The sequence below is a fragment of the Piliocolobus tephrosceles genome, chromosome 12, assembly GCF_002776525.5.
Source record: "Piliocolobus tephrosceles isolate RC106 chromosome 12, ASM277652v3, whole genome shotgun sequence".
Classification (NCBI taxonomy): Eukaryota; Metazoa; Chordata; class Mammalia; order Primates; family Cercopithecidae; genus Piliocolobus; species Piliocolobus tephrosceles.
The window spans coordinates 111,873,006-111,896,734 of NC_045445.1; the positions used below are offsets into that span (position 1 = coordinate 111,873,006).

Sequence of the window (23,729 nt, forward strand, 5' to 3'; positions counted from 1 at the left end):
CAATTTACAACCCCCATATTCTACTAGGCAAGGTTAGTGGCTATTGAAAATACCACCAGAACAGGACTTTCTAAAGACACATTCAGTAGTGTGTTAACTATACACACACAAGAAAAGACACTGTACAGTTAAAAAACAAATGTTACACAGCCTTACATTTCAATTTTTTTTCTTTAAGAGGAGGGAGTTGTGTACAAGGGGATTAAATGCTTTATAAACAAGGAAAAAAAAAAACAAACTACAGTAGAACCAACTTCTTCCTCTTCCTCTTCCTCCTCTTCTTCTTCTTCTTCTTCTTCTACTTCTTCTTTTTCTTCTTCTTCTTCTTCCTCCTCCTCCTCCTCCTCCTCCCCCGATCCTCATCTTCTTCATCTTCCTCCTCTTCCTTCTTTTTCTTACTTTTTTCAGCCTTTACAACTCCCTTTTTTGCTGCATCAGGCTTTCCTTTAGGTTAATATGCAGCAATATCCTTTTTGTATTTTTTCTTCAGCTTCGCAGCCTTCTTTTCATAAGGCTGCTTGTCATCTGCATCGGTGTTATTCCACATCCCTCCCAGTTTCTTTGCAATATCCCTAGTGGACTGGATGGAGGTTCTCCTTTGATTTTTGGGCGATACTCAGAACAGAACAGAAAATAGGCTGAAGGAGGCATCTTAGGTGCATTGAGATCCTTGAAATTCTTTTTTGTCTCCCCCTTAATAGGGACATATTTTCATCTCTCTTTCCTAACAGGCCTTGTCTGCCTTTGCCATGTCTTCAAATTTTCCTTTCTCTTTAACAGACATGGTCTTCCACCTCTCTGAGCAGTTCTTAGAAAACTCTGAGAAACTGACTGAAGCATCTAGTTGTTTCTTCTTGCACTCTTCCTGATAAGTTTGTACAAAAAATGCATATGATGACATTTTGCCTCCTGGCTTCCTAGGGTCTCCTTTGCCCATCTTTAGTTACTTTTCTTCAGTGAGGCACAGAATCGCCCAGTGCCTGTCTGGCTCTCACTTGCCCTGGCACTGTCTCTGTGGAGATCAATGTACTGCAATGGCTGTGAGAGGGTCAACTGATTTTCAACAAAGGTGCCAAGATCATTCAATGTGGAAAGAGTAGTGTTTTCAACAAATGCTGCTAAGACAACTTGGTAGCCACATGCAAAGGAATGAAGTTCTCACAGGATATATAGATATTAACATAAAATGGATAAAAGACCTAAATGTGAGAGTTAAAGCCATAAAAGTCTTAGAAGAAACATAAGGATAAATCTTTATGACCTCACATTTGGCAATGGTTTCTTAGATATGATCAAAAGCAAGAGCAACAAGAACAACAAAAACGGTTAAACTGGACTTCATTGAAATCAAAAAACTCCTGTGCTTCAAAGGATGTGATCAAAAGAGTAAAAAGATAGCTCACAGAATGGGAGAGGGATACTTGCAAATCATATATCTATCTGATAAGATATTGTATCTGAAATATAGAAAGAACACTTGCAACTCAATGATAAAAAGACAACTCAATTTTTAAAGTGGGTAAAAAATCTGAATAGACATTTATATAAATAAGGTATACAAATGGCAAATAAGTACGTGGAAAGGTGCTCAACATCATTATTCATCAGGAAAATGGCAATGAAAACCTCAATAAGACACCACTTCCACTCACTAGGATGGCTAGAATCAAGAAGTCAGACAATAACAAGTCTATGATGTGGAATAATTAGAATCCTCATACACTGTTGGTGGGAATGTAAGATGGTGTAGCCACTTTGGAAAAAATTTTGGCAGTTTTTCAAATGGTTAAACATAGAATTACCCATATGATCCAAAACTTCTCCTCACAGATGTATACCCAAGATAAATAAAAACATATGTCTGCATAAAACCTTGTACACAAATGTTGATAGCAGCATTATTCATGGCAGCTAAAAGGTAGAAACAACCCAAATGTCCATTAACTGATGAAAGGATAAACAAAGTAGGGCATAGTCACAAAATGGAATATTATTTGATCATTACAAGAAATGGCATACTGCTAAGTGAAGAAGCCAGTCAGAAAATATAACATACGATTCATTTTACAGGAGATCTCCAAAATAGGCACTTCTATAGAGATAGACATTAGATTAGTGACTGCTTAAGGATGATGGGATGGTAGATGATGGAGGGGCATGATATCTAAAGAGTACTGGGTTTCTTTCTGAGACCATAAAAGTGTTCTAAAATTGATTGTGTTAATGACTACAGATATTTATAAATATACTGAAAACTATTGAATTGTACATTTTAAATCTGTCAATTGTATGGTATGTGAATGATATCTCAACAAAGCTTAAAATCAAAATACATAGAGGAATAGAGATCTGAGTGTGAGCACAGGTGAAGATCCTTTTATTTTTTACTTGATGTAAATTCAAATGAAAAGTATTATCCTTTATGGTTATTTTTGCAACTCTTCTAGGAAGATAGACTATTATAAAATTTATTATACTTATAATTAAATTTAAAGACCAAAAACAGAGTTGTCATTTCATTGCTCTTGCTAATTCAGGTTTTCTAAAAAATTTATTTTTTGATCTTATAAGATTTAAATGTAGTATATGGATTAGTGATTTTCTTCCAGAATCTAATCACATTCTCTCTCTTTTTTTTTTTTTTTTTTAGATGGAGTCTTGCTCTGTCGCCCAGGCTGGAGTGCAATGGCACAATCTCAGCTCACTGCAAGCTCTGCCTCCCGGGTTCATGCCATTCTCCTGCCTCAGCCTCCCGAGTAGCTGGGACTACAGGTGCCCACCACCACGTCTGGCTAATTTTTTGTATTTTTAGTAGAGAAGGGGTTTAAACGTGTTAGCCAGGATCGTCTTGATCTCCTGACCTCGTGATCTGCCTGCCTCGCCCTCCCAAAGTGCTGGGATTAGAGGTGTGAGACACTGCGCCTGGCCCTATCACATTCTTATATAGACCATAATTGGACAGGATGCTTGACAATTGTGGCAATCCTATCTGAAAGATACATATAAATTGTATTTCTAAATGAGTTAAAGAAATTCAATTTTAAATTTGTTTTGCAAATTTGAAGAGTTTTGCCAAAAACAAACGTGACAAATATAATAGCACAAGCTGAGCCCTTGGTATTTTGAGAAAAATTAACTCAATCTTACTTTTAATATTAGGTAAGTTTTGGCAAGGCTAACAATAAAGTATAAGGGATTTGTTCCAATTAAAGTCAGCTTACATCATTAAAACTAGCATTTAATTTGATATTCTGTTAAATAAAATTTATTTTTTATCCTGTTTGAAATGTATTTGTGGTTATTCCATATAACACAGAATGTAGAGTTTATTGTTGAAGTATATTTCATAAGTTTTTTGATTTTGCTTTTTTGTTTGTTTTTATTTTTTGGGGGGACAGAGTTTCTAGGAAGAAACTCTTGTTGCCCAGGCTGAAGTACAATGGTGTGATCTCGGCTCACTTCAACCTCTGCCTCCCAGGTTCTAGCAATTCTCCTGCCTCAGCCTCCCAAGTTGCTGGGATTACAAGCACCCACCACCACGCCAGGCTAATTTTTGTATTTTTAGTAGAGACCGGGTTTCACCATGTTGGCCACACTGGTCTCAAACTCCTGACCTCAGGTGATCCACCTATCTCGGCCTCCCAAAGTGCTGGGATTACAGGCATGAGCCACCGCGCCTCACCTATATTATAAGTTTTAAGGATTAATTTAGTTTCATTTTTTCAAAAATTTTCAATTTTATTTTGACGCTGAAGAGTAATTTAGCTATTAATGTATTTAATCTTTGTAAAATGAGAACTGCAGTTGACCTTTGAACAACATGTATTTGAACTGTATGGGTGCACTTACATGCAGATGTTTTTTCAACCAAATGCAGATAGAAAATGCAGTGCCCATGGGCCGTGAACCCGTGTACACCCAGGGCTGAGTTTTCTTATCAGTGAGTTCTCCCAGATCTGTTGTGGGACTTGAGTATGAGTGGATTTGAGTATACACAGGTGGTTCTAGAACAAATCCACTGTGCATACTGAGGTATGACTGCACATACAGTATTAGTTGTTGATAATAAATATTTTCTACATATTTACAATTACAATTACATATTAAAAAGTTGTCATGGATGATTTACTGGTATTTCAGTCACCAATTTAACTGCTAATTATTAGTGAATATTTTAAAATTAGGGAAATCAGAATAAGGTGGGAGAAGGGAGAGAAGGCTAACAGTGCTCCTACAATATGCTCTTCTAACATGTCTGTCACATTAGAAGATCAATATTTAGATCAATATTTTGAATTAATCTAATTTCTTCTTCTTCTCCCAAGAGAGAAGGAGCAGAAGAAACTGGAGCAATACAAAATACTAGAGACTGAAGTCATAACACTTAGGAATGAGGGTTTTGAGCTCCATATTAAGTGATCAGCAAAACCAGCCCAGAGCATTTTGTTTGAGTGCTTTGGTAAATACTGTTCATATAGGACCCCGTATGTTGGGAAGTGATTTGGAAAATCGCTAGTGGAAACATAGCAGGTCTCCTGCTTAGCTATGCTATTTAAGGCCAATAAAGCTCTGCCTGTCCGTAAATTTCAACATCCTGGGAACCACGTGTAGAAGGGATTGTAAGTCAATATCTACACCCAGGTTCAATTCTGAGTTTTGTGTGGCATGAGGTTGTCACAATTTGCGGGAGGGGCCTTCTAAAAGAGCAATAATGTAAAATTAGAAATATAAAAGTAGGAACAGGGACTAGGAAAGGGGGTCAAAAAAGTAAACAGTCATAAAGTATCATAGTAAATCTGTCCCTAAAAATCACTAAATGTTTCAGTAAAGACTGACTGACAACATTAATATGAGAGGAAAGAAAGCCACTTTTTTAATACCTTAAAACTAGCTTCTTTTGATGAGTTTAGAACTTCGGTGATCATAAATATGGCCCTACTTCTAACTGTCTTCTGCAGTTAGGGGAACATTGGGCTATCCCTGGTTCTCCAGATAAATTATTGTCATTTGTTTCTTTCTCCATGACACCAAAAAAAAAAAAAAAAGTTTTATTTCCATATTGCCATATTTATTGTCAGGAATTTGCTTGTTTATTCTCCTAAAATCAGTTTATACCATAAAAATATGTTTTCTAAACATATTTTTTTCTAAGGCACAAATTCTAATAGAATTCCATTTATTGAAGTTACAATGCTTGCATCCCATTCCTTTTCATTATTCAAGTTCACCTCTGAACAGCAGAATGCACAGAGTTTAGGGCATGCCTTTTATTTGATTTGTTACTATCCTGAGTTATAATACCCTACTTTTGAAAGTTTCCTAATATCTTTCTTCTTAAACTTACTTCATTTAAGTGCTTGTTTAAGACAGTGAAAACAGAAACATAGGATGAAAAGACCCCTTTATAATCTCAGCTGCACAGAAAATCGAGTTAGACATAAACCATGATAGGCCAAATACATTTAAAAGTTTTATTCATGATCATTCAAAATTGTTTACCATTTTATTTTTTCATAGTTTGACAGTAATCATCTTACCAAAATGGATAATTAATAATTGATATGAAAGAAAAAATCAGCCTTAGGAAAATACCTGATTGAACAGATTTTTAAATGTAAATAACTTCACACTTACTTATAATTAAAAACTATTTAAATGTGACACAGTCTTCATGAGTGTTTAATAAGGCTATACTTTGAGTTTTAAGTCAATTCTACGCTGTATATCCTTGGTTATACATTTTCTTAAAGTGAAATGCTTTAAAATTTGAATTATCCTATATAGTCAACTGAATTAATTAATTCACATTCTATATGTGTCTATATATAACACTTATCTCATTTTATTATAAGAGCTACTTATCTGTGAGTCCACCAAAGGAAAGAATAAGGCAATTTTTATCTTTTTGCCTAGGGGAATTGATGCTCAATATTGTCAATGAATGAATGGCTGAAAAAATACATTCACAATTCTCTCTGTGATTTAAAGTAGACGCGGCTTTATCCAGTTATCTCAAAAGGGATTAAAAAGTTACTAAAACAAGTTATTCATTTAAAATCCTAATAGCACATTGAAAAGCTGAAGTTAATAAAGATTTTAAAAAGACAATGACTTATGACGAAGGGTCTCTGACTGATTGCTGGTAAGCAAATATCCACCCGCAGTTGTTTGGCTGGCTCAGGTTATTTTTATTTTTACTTTTTGAATGTGAATGTTTAGACAGGGCATCTACTCTCTAGTTCACCATAGGATCTGTCATCCCTATTACCTTGACCAGACCTAACTCTTAATTCCTTGTTACTTGCATGGCCACTTAGCATTTGAGTCTGGGATCTCAGTTCTCCTAGGGAGGGAAAGTAAACAGACCGGCTTGTAATTTATACATTGTAATCACCCTTTCAGGCTTACAAATATTTTGTAGCCAACACAAATCCATACTAGAATAACAAATGAAGATTTAACAAGACCAAATTTAGCAAAAGCATAAGTGAGAATCCATGATACTGGAATTATGGAGCATTCTAGGAATAGCCTTAGTGAATAAATTATATTTCTACTATTATCCAGTTGTTTGAAAAGAATTGAAATGAAAAAGAAAGGTAATTTTGAAGTTAAAAATATGTAGTCCCTTGTTTAAGTCTTATCACTTGTATTTAGTAATGCTATAGTGTATCAATATTCATATTAAATTTGGATTAAACCTTATTGATCATGGCAACAGAATAAAGGGGCACCAGGAGATCAAAAATAAGTACAGTACTCAATAAAAATCCTGCTCCAGATCAAAGATGAGTTACTCATATATAACACATTCTTCTCCTCTGATAACCTCTAGCCATCAACATTTTTCCTTTCTTTTAGAGCCAGCCTAAGCCTCAACTTCAGCACAAGTTCTGTAACCAAGTTCACTCTCAAAACAAGAACTCACCTTCCTCAAAGTGCACTTATTATCTATCAGATTATTACTCTTTAACAAATTTGTAAGCCTGCAAGTTTTGGTACCAGTAATTTAGCACCCAAATTCAGTACATAATTTTGATTACTGTGATGTAATATGTTGATTATACATAATGCAAAGCATCATTCAATAACTGGTATTTACTTCACTGAAACTCTTCAATTATATTATGAACACTTTGTCAGTAAAAGTGTATTTTGCCTCAACTATGAAGTGAATACATCACCATTCCTGGAACACTGTTAGATTTTCAGGCCACACATCACTGATTACCTTTTGCTTTTGAAAGTTTAATTACTCGAGGTTCTGGAATCTGAGGAATGTAGATTTTCTCGGGGATATAAAAATATTCTGGAAGGCTCACTTCTGTTGTGTATGAAACGGTCTTAGGCTTCCTCAACTTTGAGATATGAAAGAGCATAAGAGTCTGTGAACAAACAGTAAAATTAGAATGTAATTTTCTTAACTTTCACCTCCAAAACACAAAAGACAGCATTATGCATTTAGACTATACTTTTGAGGAAAAAATCCAAGGATTGAATTTGATCATTTCATTATTTTTATTTAATTGGTGGAAAACAGTATAAACACATTTCAGAAAAACAGTGGAGTCCTCTTTTATTGAGAGATGACCAATGTCCCCCGTGCTAATGGTTTCAGTGTTGAGAAATTCATTGCCTTGGGAGGAAGCCATTCCACTGCTGACTAGCATTTGAGAACGTGCTTTTCTCGAGTTGAAACCTGTACTCCTTCATATCTACCCATCAGATACATCAGATACATTCTTATTAGTAGCACAGACTGAGGCCTCCTATTTCACTAATGACAATTTTGTGAATTTATAAAAACAACTGGGTCCCACCCCTCCACAGATGTTCAAAAACTCTCTTACCTAGGTTTGTTATTTTTAGTTCCTCAATGATTACTCATATAATGGCGGTTACAACAACTCACCTCCATGCATATCCTCCTCTAGACAAAATTTAGTTCAATAGTATTCTTCGTAAAATGGGACACTTAATATAAGCCCAGATCTCTAAGTGTAAGTGAAACAAGTTAAAAGTGACTTTTGTTTCTTTAGGTATATTTTCAATTCAATTAAACAACAACAAGGCTCATATCATACACAAGATGTCAAAGGATAGACAAAAACATGTGAGAAAAGTTCTTAAGATTCTAGGATTTCACAATCTGACCGGAGAAACAGATAAACACAAAAGTAAATCTAATAAAAACATAATGTATTAAATGTAACAATGAACACACATGCTGCGCTCCAAGGAAAAAGCTAAAGGAAGAAGGAGAAACTATATACATATGCATACACAATGAAAAGGCTAGTCATGGACAAAATAACACCTGTCTCAACCATTTGTAATTTAAATAAAATGTTTTGACAAGAGGTAATAATGAAGAAAATGAATTGAAAAAGAAAATGGGAGGGCATTATGACAGGCTTAAATTTTGAAATAGACACTAATTGGAAAATTTTAATGTAATAGTGTACTGAAAGTTGAACATAAACCTTTTGAAATTTATTGTTCTATATCAGAAAGAAGTGGTTTGGTTTGAGCTAAAGAAAACCATCAACTTCTTAGAAGCACAGTACAGTCAAGAAAGTGTGAAAGCCTCAGGATTTAACATTTTTGAGCCAATCAGAAATTCAAAATCCAGGTCATTTAAAAAATATCACCAATTGTTAGAAGTCTGGGATTAGGCTGTATTGATTCTAGCATTCTGACAAATAAAAAAAAGAAATAATTTATACAGTGCCAAGTATTTTGATATATATAAATGAAGATAAATCTTAAACAACAAGAATGAAAAATGTATGTAAAAATGTGTGTAAGGTGCTAAAACGGAGCCTTACTAATAGCTTTTTTGTTTTTTCTTTTCTTTTTTTTTTTCGAGACGGGGTTTCACTCTTGTTGCCAGGCTGGAGTGCAATGGCGTGATCTCAGTTCACTGCAACCTCCGCCTCCCAGGTTCAAGCAATTCTCCTGTCTCGGCCTCCCAAGTAGCTGAGATTACAGGCACATGCCACCACGCTTGGCTAAGTTTTTAGTATTTTTATTGGAGACCAGGTTTCATATTGGTCAGACTGGTCTTGAACTCCTGACCTCAGGTGATCCACCTTCCTTGGTCTCCCAAAGTGCTGGGATTACAGGCATGAGTCAACGGGCCTGGCCAGTAAGAGCATTTTAACAGAGACCTGAAGTAACTGAGAGAGGCAGCCCACTAATGTGTAGGGAAAAGTAACAGAGGAAGTTCAAAGGCCATGGGGAAGACACCTGGCATGTTTGAAGCAAAGCAATTAGGCATGTGCTAGGGAGTGGCCTTAGAGAATGGACTCCAGCAGAAAATGTGAGATGAGGGAAGGAAGCACAACCGATGAACTCCTACATGACAGGTCATGTAGATCATCCAAAGGATATGGGCTTTTAACAAACATTAGTTGGAAAGCCAGTAGAAGAATATGCACACAGGAGCAAATGAGCAGGCTTGTGTTTACAACAATAGCTTTGGCTGCTCTGTGAGAATAGATTGTACCTAATTCCAATCATAAAAATAGATTGTACCTTATTTTAAGTTGTAATGATAGAGTCTATAGCAATAGGTAACAGTAATAGTAGTGTACTATTACTACAGAGTAGTAATAACTACCTCAATATCATGCATAAAGAGTGCACTTATTATATACACGAGGTAAGCATTTTATATATAATTATTTCAGTTTTTACAAATTGCCAATATCTCCATATAAAAAAATATAAAAATTTAGGCTTGAGGAGGTTTAAATAACCAGCCTACAGTCACACAGCTGGACAGTGTTAGAGTCTGAATTCTCAGCCTGGCTATCTGACACCAGAGACTATTCTACCTGGGTACAGAGCAAAATATCCTGGGCAACTTTTAGAACATATTCCTACCCACTCCCTCCTAGTGATTCACATTTAATTGTTCTTGAGTGGGTCCTGGGTATGGGCATTATTTTAAGTTCTCCAGGGTACTCTAATGTGCAAATAGAAATGAAAACTACTGTGCATTAATGACTACACTGTAATGCCTTAAATTACATAGTAGAATGCTTTGTTTCAGATTCATTATTTAATGAGATATAAAGGGAAAAAATGGCAACTGAGCTGTCCTTCAGTATTCATTACTTTTCTTTCTAAAAATGCTATTTAATCAAAATAACATTTTAAATACTAACAGCTCTGTAGCTCTGTGTATTTTTAAAGAGACAGTAATTGAAGGGAATCATCTATTTCTCCATTCCCACCTCGATCTTGGTCAGTCCCAGGAGGGCAATGGCCACACGGATACTACTGCTCTCCAGAGTGCCTGTGATCAACCTTCGCTCATACTCAATACTCGACATCTCTTGCTGTGCTGCAAAAGCCAAAGCCTTTTCCTTGGCTTCATTAGTCATTGGCAATTTAAGGTCCATATACTGGATTTGATGGAGTTTGCAATTAAAATATAGAACTGGGTATTTCTTATTAGGCCCTGGAGGAAGAAAAAAATATTAATAAATACAATGAACATTTATGCCCATGACATTGCTATTCAGAATGGACTTGGGAGGTCTCAAATATAAAATTGCAGTTATGGTCATTACGAAACAGTAAAAATAAATGCATACCACATGTCTATTAGTTCTACTTCAGTAATTAAAGAGCAAGTTTTCAGGAATTAAAGATTATTGGTATTCTCTAAGAGATGTAGTCAAATGATTGGTCCATATAAACGTCATCAGCATGCTCAAAAATTCAGTGACCATTGTGCTCCTATCAGTGATAGGTAGGGGGAGAGTAGACATAAATGTTAAAAGAAAAGACACCTGTCAAAAACTCCCAAGAACTGCCATTTTCTTTCACTGACAACATTTTAACGCCTAATTCCTTAAGGAACAATAATCAAGAACTGGAAGCCAGGGTAAAATTCCAGGTTATATAACATTATGTAGCTTTTTTTAGAGTGTAGTAACTCCCAGATTATTTGAGAAATGGAAAGTGTTGCCAAGTAAATATTTTGTGTGCCAAATTCCAATATTTAGCTTAAGATTGCAAAAGGAAGACTTAAAAAAAATCACCATTGAAATTTTTTAAATGGTAAAATGGTGCTCTATTTCATGGATGCTGACATAATAAAGTTAAAAGAAGCCCTTTCGAAATCTAAACACACAGAAGAGAAGCTTGCTATGAGGATGCTTAGGTAACTATATGAGGAACAGTCCATTTTCAACATTATAAATGAAATAAAACACATGTGTACTGTACCTTCTTCTCGAGTACTGCTGTAATAAACTGGACTTGAAGAAGGATTCATTGGAAGGCAACTGGAAGGCAAGGGGGTCATACCTTTTCCTTCTGCAACATATACTAATTGTCCAATCTAAAACACAAGACATTATAATATTAAATTTCAAAATCTCGCATAAAAATATAACTTTTTCTGCTACAAGGGAAATCTGCATACTATAAGAACTACCATGAATTGTCCTTTTATAAGCAACACAGCCTATAAATGGGCAAACAAAGGTAAGGCACACATATAGTTCATCCAGAGTATGGGAGAAACTTTGCCTGCAACCAGAACACAGGGATTGCTTAAGAAGGTCCCAGAATTGCACTGATAGCAGTTGATCTTCCCAATATCCTCAGGCAACTGCTGTCTTAAAATGAACAAAAGAGGAAGCAAGAAATTTTTTTCCTTTAGTCTGTAACTTATTATTGGAGAGGAGTGACATCAGTTTTGCCAGGCATCTGAGTCCCCAAAGCTCTACATTTTAAAGTGCATGCTTTCAAAATGAACATGGAAAAGATTAAATTTTTTTTTTAGAAAAAATAATTAGACCAGAAGTAGAAAAGGCTTAAGAAAGAAAAGAATCTTTTATTTGATGAATAAAAGCCCTCTTTAATTATCCGTCCCAGAGAGGCATTAAAATGTGATAGCAGTTGAGTTTCACATCCCCTTAAGCTAAATAATTACTTCTTGAGGCCAGTTGATACGTGGTCTCTACACTAACTGAAGCCAAGTAGCCATACAATGCCATATGCTAGAAACCATAACTCACACTCTATAGTTCAAACAATGTATAGCCAATCATTAGCCAATATTATTTCTATAAATCAGGGAGGATTCCTGACAAACAACTTTGTATCAGGCACCCTTGTCCCTTTTTGCCTTTAAAAATCTGTTTATAACAAAGGATAAAGGGAGCACTACCCAAGGCAACCTGGAAGAAAGTCATTTGCAGCTGTCCTGAACCTTGGCCCAAATAACCTCTCTATATTAATGTTGCCTCAATTTCTTTCTTTAGACCAGCAGGCTAAAGAGATAAGGCAAAAACAAAAGTAGGAATAATGCAAGGGCAGCAACATGATATAGTGAAAGATCAGTAGAAGTGGACATGCCTGGTTTTAATCGGCACTGCCATTTCTTAGCTATTGGGCTTCAAGCAAGTTTACTAAACCTCTGAAATCCAGTTTCCTCCTCTGTAATATGGGATGATCAACACCTTAATTTTAGGAACCTAGAGTTTTAATAAAAAGGAATAGGAGAGAGGGAGCCTCAAAAGACATCTGCAATCACAATGGTTGAACCTTATTATCCTGATTCAAAGAATCTTAAAATGAAGTGACAGAAAAAACATACAAATAAGTATAAGACAATTGGAGAAATCTGAAAACCGCTTGGATGTTTGGATGATATTAAGAAAAATTTTACCATATTTTTAATAGTAAGGATATCTTTGGCAGTGTCAGAAAACCCTTTTTTCTGTAGAAACACTTACTGAATTGATTATGAATAAAATTCTGTGATCCACTGGGATTTGCTTCATTATAATCAAGAAACATCCAGATAAATGATGTAAACCAAAAATAAAATTCTAAGACCCCAACTAACTAAATGGATCCCTGCCACCACCTAAAGGCATTCCAAAGTTAACCTGAAAAACTAGTTCAGGCCTTGATAGGAAGTGGGGGAGTCCAGACATGCCTTATTATACCTTCCTCTCGTTGGAATTCAGGCACAGCTGACCAGCATTAACATTACAACAGAGACCTTAAGACTGACAAAACAGACTCTTTCTAGCAGGAAGGTATCAACATAAAAGAGCAGGCACTGAAATAAATCAAAGTATTTTATCTCAAAATAGATTTCCTTGACATTTTGAAATGGCCCTGCAAAGCTGTCACTTATGGGGATAACCTACATTCTGTAGAGAATCCCCTTCCATTTCTGGAGTCTTCTTCCTGATCCAGGAGAGAAATAACTAAAGAGTTTGGCATCTTTTTAAGTCTGATAAGAATAATTTGCTATCTATTCCTTCTGAAGCCTGCTATCTGAAGACTTCATCTGTATAATAAGAATCTTGGTCTCCACAACCCAGTATCTTAACCAACATTCTCCCTTACATGTATTCCAGATCTTTAGATATACCTTTCAACCAACTGCCAATCAGAAAATCAATGAATCCTATGACCTGGAAGTCTCCACTTTGTGTTGTCCTGCTTTCTGGACAGAACCAATGTATATCTTACATGTATTGACTGATGTCTTATGCCTCCCTAAAATGTATAAAACCAAGCTGTATCCTGACTACCTAGGGCATATGTTCTCAGGATCTCCTGGGGCTGTGTCATAGCCATGGTCACTCATATTAGGCTCAGAATAAATCTCCCCAAATATTTTAGAGTTTGACTCTTTTTGTCAACAATGATATAAAGGTAAATTGACTATGCAAAAAATACATATTCTAAAATATTACAAATCTAGATAACAAATGGAACAGTAGAAATTAAAAATTAATCTATAAACAATATAAGAATGAAAAATTTCTCACTGTGAGGCCTATTTTTTAATAGCCTTGTTATCCCCCATTAGAAGTTGCTTATAATTCATTTGTGGTCTATTGCTGTATGATAATGTTCCATAAAATTTTATTAATTAAGATCCACAGTTATCTATAGTTCATGCTGGAAAAAGGAATATGAAAATCTTTGAATGTTTTATATTATTTATCATTTAAGTCTATACACTCCTGGCAATAAATAGTACATAATACACAATTTTCATATAGTACAGTTTCTTAAGTAGCCACATACTTTACAAGCAAAAATCCAAGCTAGCCGTTTGAAATGTGATTTGTGTGTTTGTATGTGTTTCCGTACAAATGTAACTGAATGATCAACAATTAATGATATAAAATATTCAGTAATTCAAGTAGAGGAAAAATGCATCAGTTAAAGACTGAAGATCTTTAGGTAAAACAACAAAATTAGATAACTAATTACCTAAAAATTCGTTGTTTCATCAAAAATAAAATATGCATGAGCAATTAGACTCATTGAGTGTAGAGTTATTATACATACCTGTTTGTTTTAATGTGTGCCCAAATAAAACCTGAACTAGGGCTTGTCTACCATGTGAAAATGAATACCAACCTATGGGAGTCAATTTAAAAGGAGCAAATTGCTATTTGCCAGAATATTTTCCTCAAATATAAATTATAACATCTTCTCAGCCACTGATTCATCAATTAAAATATTATTAACTAGGACTCCACTGAATTTCCATTAAATTTTGCATCTTACACACACAGTATATCACCATTTCTCAAAAATGTATTTTGTCTAACATGTTCAATATCAATATATTCTTTTTATTAAAAAATCACTTAATCTAAAATAATGCTTATCTTGCCTGTGTCAGAACATTATTCAGAAGAGCCATAATCTCTACTATAGTTTGATTATTTGCTTCCACTTTTTCTTGGAATAAAATTAGACCATGAAAGGCACAGAAATGCAATAAAGAGCTGTTTTAAAGAAGAAATTCCTCTCATATTCCAAATCTAGAAGCTTTGACAAGAGAAATGAAATTAGCTGACACTTAGCAGACGCTTGTCATCATGAGCTGTTCTAATAATCACCTATACAAGTTTTTCCTACTTTTAATTTCATAAATTCCATTTGGCATGCTTAATTAGAAATATATTGTATTTTCGAGAAAGATGCCAAAGCTCATTGTCAATTATAAGAAACTTTTACAGAAGATATTTTGTTCCTCTTGTGTATCTAGTTAAATGCAGTCCTCAAATAGCACAGTTACATGCAAACTTGCAAGAAGACCAGCTGTTAATTACCCAGAAAAAAGGGATACAAACACTGAATTGGCACAAAAGTTTTAATTCCAGCTCTGCCACTAATTAGCTGGGTAACCTTTGACAAGTCATGGATGCCCTCTAGATACAAATAACCTCAATCTTCCAAAAAAAAAAAAAAAAGTGTATTTACCTAGACACAAAGTCTCCATGATTTTTCATAGGTATTAAATCATATTTATTCTCTTATTTTGGGTTTGGATCTTTCCTGTTTTGTGATTTATTTGTTTGAGATGGCTGAGCAATATTATATTATTTTGATGACTAAACAGGCACATGGAACTTAAGCTAAAATTCTAAATGTTAAATTCCATATGCTAAAGAGAGATCATTAATCATTTATAGGTCACCATTTGACTATCAAAATTATAACATAAACCTGATTAGTAAGAATAATCACTATTATTTAAAATTATATTTTTATAGAATAATTTATAATAAGGCAGTGAGCTAGGAGCTAGGGAACTCATTGAGGGTGAGAAGACTCATGAAAAGATTTGTATACCTGCACTTAAAAGTTCAATTTTCTTAACAAAATTTTGACACAATATTAATTGCATGCCTTACAGATTATTCCACAGACATTTTGAGAAGATAAAATATATTTAAATGACATAAAGTATTAATGGATTGTTTAATAATAATTAGTGGTATGTTTTAGGACATTATTTCCTCAAAAACCTGGAAGCTGTCCTTAGACTTTAGAAGGCATTGTGGCAATGAAATCTACAGTCTCTCTTTCCTTTTATCACCACATTTTTCAGAACCATTTCACTCAAATGTGTCACCAATTTGCTCTGCAAGTGAATGAAAACTTCCTTCCCTTCAAATGTGAACATCACTCAAACTGTCATTAAGTTTGATCTTTATAGCAATATAAACTGTGGTCCTTGGAATCCCTTGCTAGAATTACAGTGGGAATAGCCAAGGGCAGTATAGAAAGGGGGTTTGTAAAGCACTGTAACACAGTACAAAAGTCTCCTCGCCAGTCTCCCTACCTCCAGTTCCTTTCTCCAACTGTAATCTACTATCTGTTTTGGCGCCAAAGATGCTTTCTAAAACAAAGATGAAATCAGACCCTGCCTATGCTTCCACTGGATTCCTGCTTCAATGATAATTATAATGATTATAAATAATTCAACTTAAAATTAACTGCCCTACTCAATATCAGTCTGATTTACCCATCCAACCTATTTTCTATCACTTCCAAGAAACCTTTCTCAGAATCATTAATCCTTGTGTCCATGAGATTTCATACTTAGCTGTTTTGCTGTGTTCGTAGAATCTTCTTGGGAGCACACATCTCTCCTGCCCAGTCTCTTTGTTTTATTGGCAACTCATCCTTGATCAAACTCCTGTATTAATCAATTATCCCTGTCTTCACTATCATATAGAAATGAATTCTCCTTTCTATTCTAGAAGTTGTCACAATCTGTCTACTGCTTTATAGAAATTAGTGGACATGTTTCAGGACACTATGTATACTAGCAAAGAGTATGCCTTGCATGGGGGCATTTTGTCAAGGACAAGGATGTCCCATCACAAAGCAGCATCCACTGAGTAAGAGATGTATTTTTCTAATTCATTGGACTGTGTCATATGTCCAGTGAGCTTCTCTCATTCACTAGGAGGAGGCACTTATATTTCAAATTCATGCAAAGTTTCTGTGTGAGGTAGGCCAGCACTATGCAAGTTTGCCTTCTCCACTGGTGATATAGTTTGGCTGTGTGTCCCCACCCAAATATCATCTTGAATTGTATTTCCCAAAGTTGGAGGTGGGGTCTGGTAGGAGGTGATTAGATCATGGGGTTGGTTTCTAATGGTTTAGAACCATTCCTCTAGTGCTGTCTCATGATAGAGTTCTCACAAGATCTGGTTCTTTCAAAGTGTGTAGCACCGCCCCCTTCACTCTTTTTCTTTTTCTCTCTCCTGCTGGCCATGTGAAGACATGCTTGTTTCTCCTTCTCCTTCTGTCATGATTGTAAGTTTCCTGTGGCCTCCCCAGAAGCAGAAGAATATACAGCCCGCAGAACCATGAGCCAATTAAATCTCCATTCTTTATACATGACCCAGTCTCACGTAGTTCTTTATAGTAGTGGGAGAATGAACTAATACAGAAAATTGGTACCAGAATTGGGGTACTGCCATAAAGATACCTGAAAATGTGGAAGGGACTTTGGAACTGCGTAAGAGGCAGAGGTTGGAGCCATTTGGAGGGTTCAGAAGGAGACAGGAAGATGAGGGAAAGTTTGGAACTTCACAGAGACTTGTTGAATGGTTGGGACGAAGTGCTCACCAGTGTAAGAATGGACTAATACAACTGGAATGTAAGTCCCTTGAGTGCAAAGATCATGGACTTTGCATATGTTCACTCTCTCTCTCTGCCTAGAAAATTGGCCGTATACTGTTGGTGATTTAAACTATGTTGGGAAGAGTGAGCAGAATAATAAAATGAAATTATTGAAATCCAGCTCGAAGGATACAAACTTTTAAAAATGTGATGTAGTCATTCTGTATATTCTACAACTTCCTTGTAGAATGAGTGTCCATAGAAATAGTATTGATTTTGGAAAAGAGAAATTACTGTTTCCTCAACTGTTCCATGCCATGTGAGGTGATATTCCCTAGAGCTAAAAGGTTGGTACCTCAGGCATGTGGACTCTTTACAGTCTATCTGATAGTACCGTTGATAAGCAAAATAAATAACTGACAATTACGTACAAAATTCTAATTTTCAGATTTTCTCTTCATGTTTATCTTGAAAAAATCTGCACTGCTTATTGTAGGATGAGGGTTTTCTGGTTAATAGGAGGAAGGAGGGTGGCTGAAGAGCAAAAAGGCCTTGCAGTATGAAGAGAGCTAAGAATCTTTGTAACTTTGTGAGTATATGGCACATTGACAGAGACTTCAAGGTCGACATAACCTGCCCTCGCACTGACAGCAGGCTTTATGAGGTTAATAAATGCTTCAAAGTAATTATAGGCCAAATGGGATTTCATCTTGCCTATGTTTCCCCAGGAACTCAGGGGCGTCACCTGTAGGGAGGACTGTAGTTATCCTCATTCCCTCAAAAAAGAAAAACAGTTGTGGCAAATTGAATAAAAAAATCAAAGGACAAATGAAACAGGACTTGCCATTATAAGTCATAAAAAATAAAAAAGAAAGCGTCCTCAAACAATACTCAGTTCCTCAAGTTATAAATATATCTTTAATAAAACTCAAGTTAGTCTGTTTAAATATAAAATCACATAAAGATTTTAGCATAATATAATGTTTTTACCTTCATTCAATAAACAAGCAAAATCAGTACTGTTAAATTCTGTATTAATGTTATAAACATTCATTATAGTTGAAAAAAATTGCACATCCTTGAAAATTATTTAAATATATGCATATTAGAGATTGCCAACTTAATCTCTGCATCAGCAGACACAGGAAGACACAAAAGACTGAGAGAGAATGAAATGACTGATAGTGGAAAGAATCAGACGAGTGGCCCCATTGATTTATGCAAATATATGGCAGATGGCCAAAGTCACATTTAATATACTTAACAACTGGTGCTTAATAGCCTTAGGTTAAATTATTATAGACCATAAATCAACAAGAAAGTCTTGCAGGGTCTTCTTCCTGGGAGTGGGTATGCTTTCCCTGCTAACCTCCAAGTTGACTTGGCAAGGCTGAAACTCACTTTGGTATATGGCACCCTGGTGTGGGGCTGACTGATTCACATAAGTTATTCTGGGATGCTGACTTCCCTTCTGGCTTCTTCAATTCAGCAACGCCTGGACTTTGGTCTCAATTTGTTCTAACCAAGGTTTGTAGACAGAGAACAAAAATTTTAGGCCAGAAGATAAATCTGCCAGGTGGAAGGAAGGCGCTGGGTCAAGTCAATGAAAAACACTGAAGGATTGTTGGGAGGGGGCTGGCTATACCACAGCAAATGGTTGCAACTGAAACCCGCTGTTAACTCAACCCCCAAATCAGGCATCCTGTTTGATACCCTTGCCTCCCTTACACAGGTCAGCTCAGCAATGCCAAGTGGCTTACTGCATAAAAACCCAGGATTACAGAGAATGGGTGTTCACATGCTAGACACCACAGTGAAGACAGAACCCCAAGGTTTTATCAATGCATCATTGCGTGTTTTGCAATGTCTGTGTGCTTTGTAAAGGGGTCTGTCAACCCCTCCTCCTAAAAGGTACAATTCATCAGGGACTGGGCCCCGATTCTGCTTGAAATTCCTCTACCTAATTTGCTCCATTCCACGTTGGAGCAAAAACTTTTTGGCTCTCTAGCATTTGATAGCATGAATTTTCAGGGCTTTCATAGGTTTCTCCCTTAGTTAAGAATCTCTGTGAACACTAATGTAAGATCTATAAAACTATTCTGTTTTCAAATAGTTGTTCCTTAAATCTTTTCAACTTTATATGAAAATTCAAACAGAACAGCCAAAATGAAAGAAATAGTCTTTGCTTGATAACAGTGTTAGTAGCAATGTTTCAATTTTATACATGGAAAATTATCAAGTAGAGGTCTAATTTCAGTTTTTGATAGCTGTTTTTTTGTTTGTTTTTTGGAGACAGTGTCTCACTCTGTTGCCCAGGCTACAGTGCAGTGGCATGATGTTGGCTCACTGCAGCCTCCACCTTCCAGGTTCAAGCAATTCTCCTGCCTCAGCCTCCTGAGTAGCTGGGACTACAGGCACATGCCACCATGCCCAGCTGATTTCTGTATTTATAGTAGAGAAGGGGTTTCATCATGTGGCCAGGGTGGTCTCAAACTCCTGTCCTCAGGCAATCTGCCTGTCATGGCTTCCCAAAGTGCTGGAATTATAGGTTTGAGCCACTGCACCCAACCAACAGGTGGCTCTTAATGGTAAAGCAGTTATGGCCCATTTAATAAGAACAGTAGCTAATTAGGTGAGCTTGCATGTTTGATTAACTATTATATTTTTTAATATAATTAGCAATGTGTAAAACAATAGATGTTCTTCATGTAAGAAACATTAATTCAATGCAATACTTCGTATTGAGGGTATTGTTTCTCAATTGATAGCAGTATAATTTCAAGATTGCTGTTTTATTTTAATGTTTTCTCTGACAAGGATGAAACATACATAAGCAAGATTTAGTTTTTAGTAAATGGAGATAACATGTTAATTATATTTTGATTAATTATATTAAATTTGTGTAAGCTAATATTAATATTCCAATAGACTAAGTCAAAGAATAAAATCAACCTTGTTACTATGCTATTGACAATTAACTTTAGTATTTTGTTGGGTTATATTATAAATTAATATACAAAAGTGATTGTGAAGTATTTGATCAAACTACTGGTCACAATATAGTTACTACATTTTACAAATTTTATATATGCAGGAATTTACTTAAATCCTGAACTCTTTTAAAAGAATTTAAAAAACAAGTTTCGGCATTACTACAAAAAGGCATTTTTTTCCTTCTAAGTGGTAATTTTAAGTGTAAAATTAAACTATATTTTACATTTCTAATAGGCTATATTATTTTCCACATGTAAATAATGCCATAGACACCAGGTAAGTACAATACCTCTTTCCAATTATCATTTTTCACTGCATACATATTCAATTTAGTGTGCACATAACTGATTATAAATTTGTGACTACATCCTGGGGGTTATAAATTTCTTCCTAGGGTCAACACATGGCAGTGTCTCTCTGGAAGCAGGTAATGCTATAAACCTTCCCTCCGTGGTGGCTCTAACTCTCTCTTTCTCTCTCACATCTGTCTCTCTCCCCCTCTCCAACTCTGTCTCTCTCCCTTGCTAGTTTTGAAAATGTAGGTGGCATGGGTCCCAGAGCCATAAGGAAATGAATTTTGCCAACAACGTGAGGGAGTTTGGAAGCAGATCCTTCCTCAGTTGAACCTCTGAAGAGAATCCAGCTCTGGGCAATCCCTTGAATGGAGACTTGATAGACCCTCCTCAGAATATCTATCTAGATCATATCTGGATCTGTGACATACAGTAACTGTGAGATAATAAGCATGTCTTGTTTTAAACCACCTAGTGTGTGATAATTTGTTACAAAGCTATGGATAACTAATACAAATAGAGCCACAAAAAGGTCACTCTGCTCCCATGGGACTGCTCTATGCAGCTATTATAAAATTTATCCACAGCTAGTGTAACTGGATATTCTTGAGGACAAGCTCTTTGCTTAGTAACGTGAGAGCGGAAATCCTCCACATTTCTAGAGTCCCCAATTGCCTTCAAGTCATCTGCTGTTGGTTACTCCATTAAAGTGGCAGCTTGTGATAAACACACAGATAACAATTCTGTTCTCACCTTTTTGTTGCTCAAGATGATGACACAGTAGCGCACGTGCATGTTAAAGGGAAGAAAGCGGAGCTCTAGGCTTGAAGTTCCTTTCACTCCCAGGTGAACAGTATTCATGGAGCAGAAGAACTCTCTGATAAAAGTGGACTTAATTGCTAGCAAAACATAAACAGAGCTTGTTGACATATATTTTTATAAGTGCTGTTCTTCAGTGATTAAAGTTTTGGTATCAAAAAATGTTCAAAACATTAGCATGTAAGATTAGAAGATGATATTTGTTAATGAAAATACAGTAACCCTAGATCAACCTTGTTATTAAACAATGCTTAATTATGACCCTCTATAAAGATTCCTTAATACATAATTTCATTACAAAGTATTTCACTACTGTGTAAAATTAGCCAGGATATACGAAACAAAGTGGTCATCCAGGAATCTTCAAATCTGTGTGGACTATGCAACGTTTCACAGGGTACAATGGATAATTTAAACTGGAAACAAAGGATGTATTATCTATACCTTTATCTATCTATCATATAAGTATGGCACACTAACCTATTGTGCCATGGAGCTCTGTGTATCTATCTAGTAGCTTTAAAACATGTCCACACATTATTTGATATTGCCTTAAATATGATGATGTAGTGGGCCAGGCTTAGTGACCTGATCCTTACAAATCGTATGCTAGAATGCAGCAAAAGTGAAGCAGTGTGATTTTTGACACCAGATCAAATAAAGTAACTCAATTCTGCCAATTCTTCCTTGTTTGGCTCACCTCACTTTAGAACTTAAGGAGATCCCGTAAAGAAGCCTGGGCCACATGGAGAAGCCATGAGTAAGTGTTCAGGCCAAGACCCCCAGCAGATGTCCCAAACAAAAGACAGCATTAACAGCCAGACATGTGAGTGAAGAAGACTTTGAAAGGACTCAAGCCCCCGCCTCCATTTGACCATGAACTAGAGTCATGCAGCTAAGCCCAGTCACCCCAGATGTATGAGAGAGAACCATTATTATTAATGGTTATTGTTTTATGCCAGTATATTTGGGGTGGTTTGTTCTATAGCTCTAGATAACCAGAACATTCCTATGTCCATTTGTTCTACTGATCATTATACCCATCTTTTATAGACCTATAGTTATTTCATAATATAATTTTATGAAAGAAAATGCTCCCCTTACAACTCTAAACTTGGTGATACCTGTCACCAAAATAAGTTTAAACAATTCAGAATAAGCCAAAAGAGACATAAAGGCCATATAGCTAAACATATTCTTTGTACATTGGAGGGAAGTAGACCGGCAGTGAAAGGAGAGATTTGTGCAGAGTTGTCCAAAGGGTCATCAAGGGAAAAGACTCAGGACCTATGCTTCAGCCTCAAATCAGCCAGCAATCCCCAGGGCTTACCACTCTGTCTGTCCTTGTAGCCATCCCTGTTGAATATTTCATTTCATATTATGCTTGGCACATAAAATCAGACATGAAAACAAATAAAAACTTTTATTTAGGTACTCACAGGTATGTAAGAGATTTGGGGAATCACAACAGCCCTGATCAGTGTCACTCCCACTGCTACTGATGTCATCACTGACACAAGAAAATAGGAAAACAACATCAACAACACAAACAAAACTCAAAAACAATTCTTCATATTAGTTAAATAATATAGAGCCTTGAAAGTTATGGTTAAGTACAAACGATATGAAAAGACCATAGATATATTTCAAATATTATTTGATGTTCACATTGTTTTAGAAATTAAAAAACATAAAAATACAAAAGGAAAACTAATAAACATCAATATTTCCACCACTCTTTTCAAAAAATTGATAAAATAATTATCTTTCACTTTAAAATACAGTACTGTAGAGAAGTGCAAATTTGATAATAATAAAAACACTAATCCAAAGACTCAAAACGTGAATTATCTCAATTTAGGATTAAATAGGTACTTTTTCCAAAAGTAGTTCTAGAAATTGCTTTCTTGAGAAAATTTCCTTCTTTATTATTTTCACATTTGCTTGTTTCTTATAAAGGTATAAGAAGACCTGGGAATTTGATTAATCTCTGATTGCATTTCTAAAAACAAAGTAGTAGATCACAGCCTGAAGCAACTGCCTCCCTTGAAAGATTCCAGGTTTTCCAGAACCCATCAATTTCACGCATATCACTCTTCTTGTAGTATTCTTGGTTATTTTACTCAATAAGCTGTCAATTACTATTTGGGTTTAGAGATATTGGTTACCTGATTTTTTTTCTGAGAACACAAAACCCCATAT

General features: G+C 35.6%; 1 protein-coding gene across 1 annotated transcript in view; it reads right to left on the bottom strand.

Moving 5' to 3' along the window:
* Positions 1-23,729, bottom strand: part of CFAP47 (cilia and flagella associated protein 47) — a 409,569-nt gene that overhangs the window by 168,652 nt on the left and 217,188 nt on the right. Inside the window, 5 exon segments of the mRNA XM_031936608.1 lie at positions 7,232-7,385; positions 10,242-10,468; positions 11,242-11,356; positions 21,462-21,607; positions 22,967-23,037. Coding sequence (XP_031792468.1) covers positions 7,232-7,385; positions 10,242-10,468; positions 11,242-11,356; positions 21,462-21,607; positions 22,967-23,037 — 713 coding nt within the window.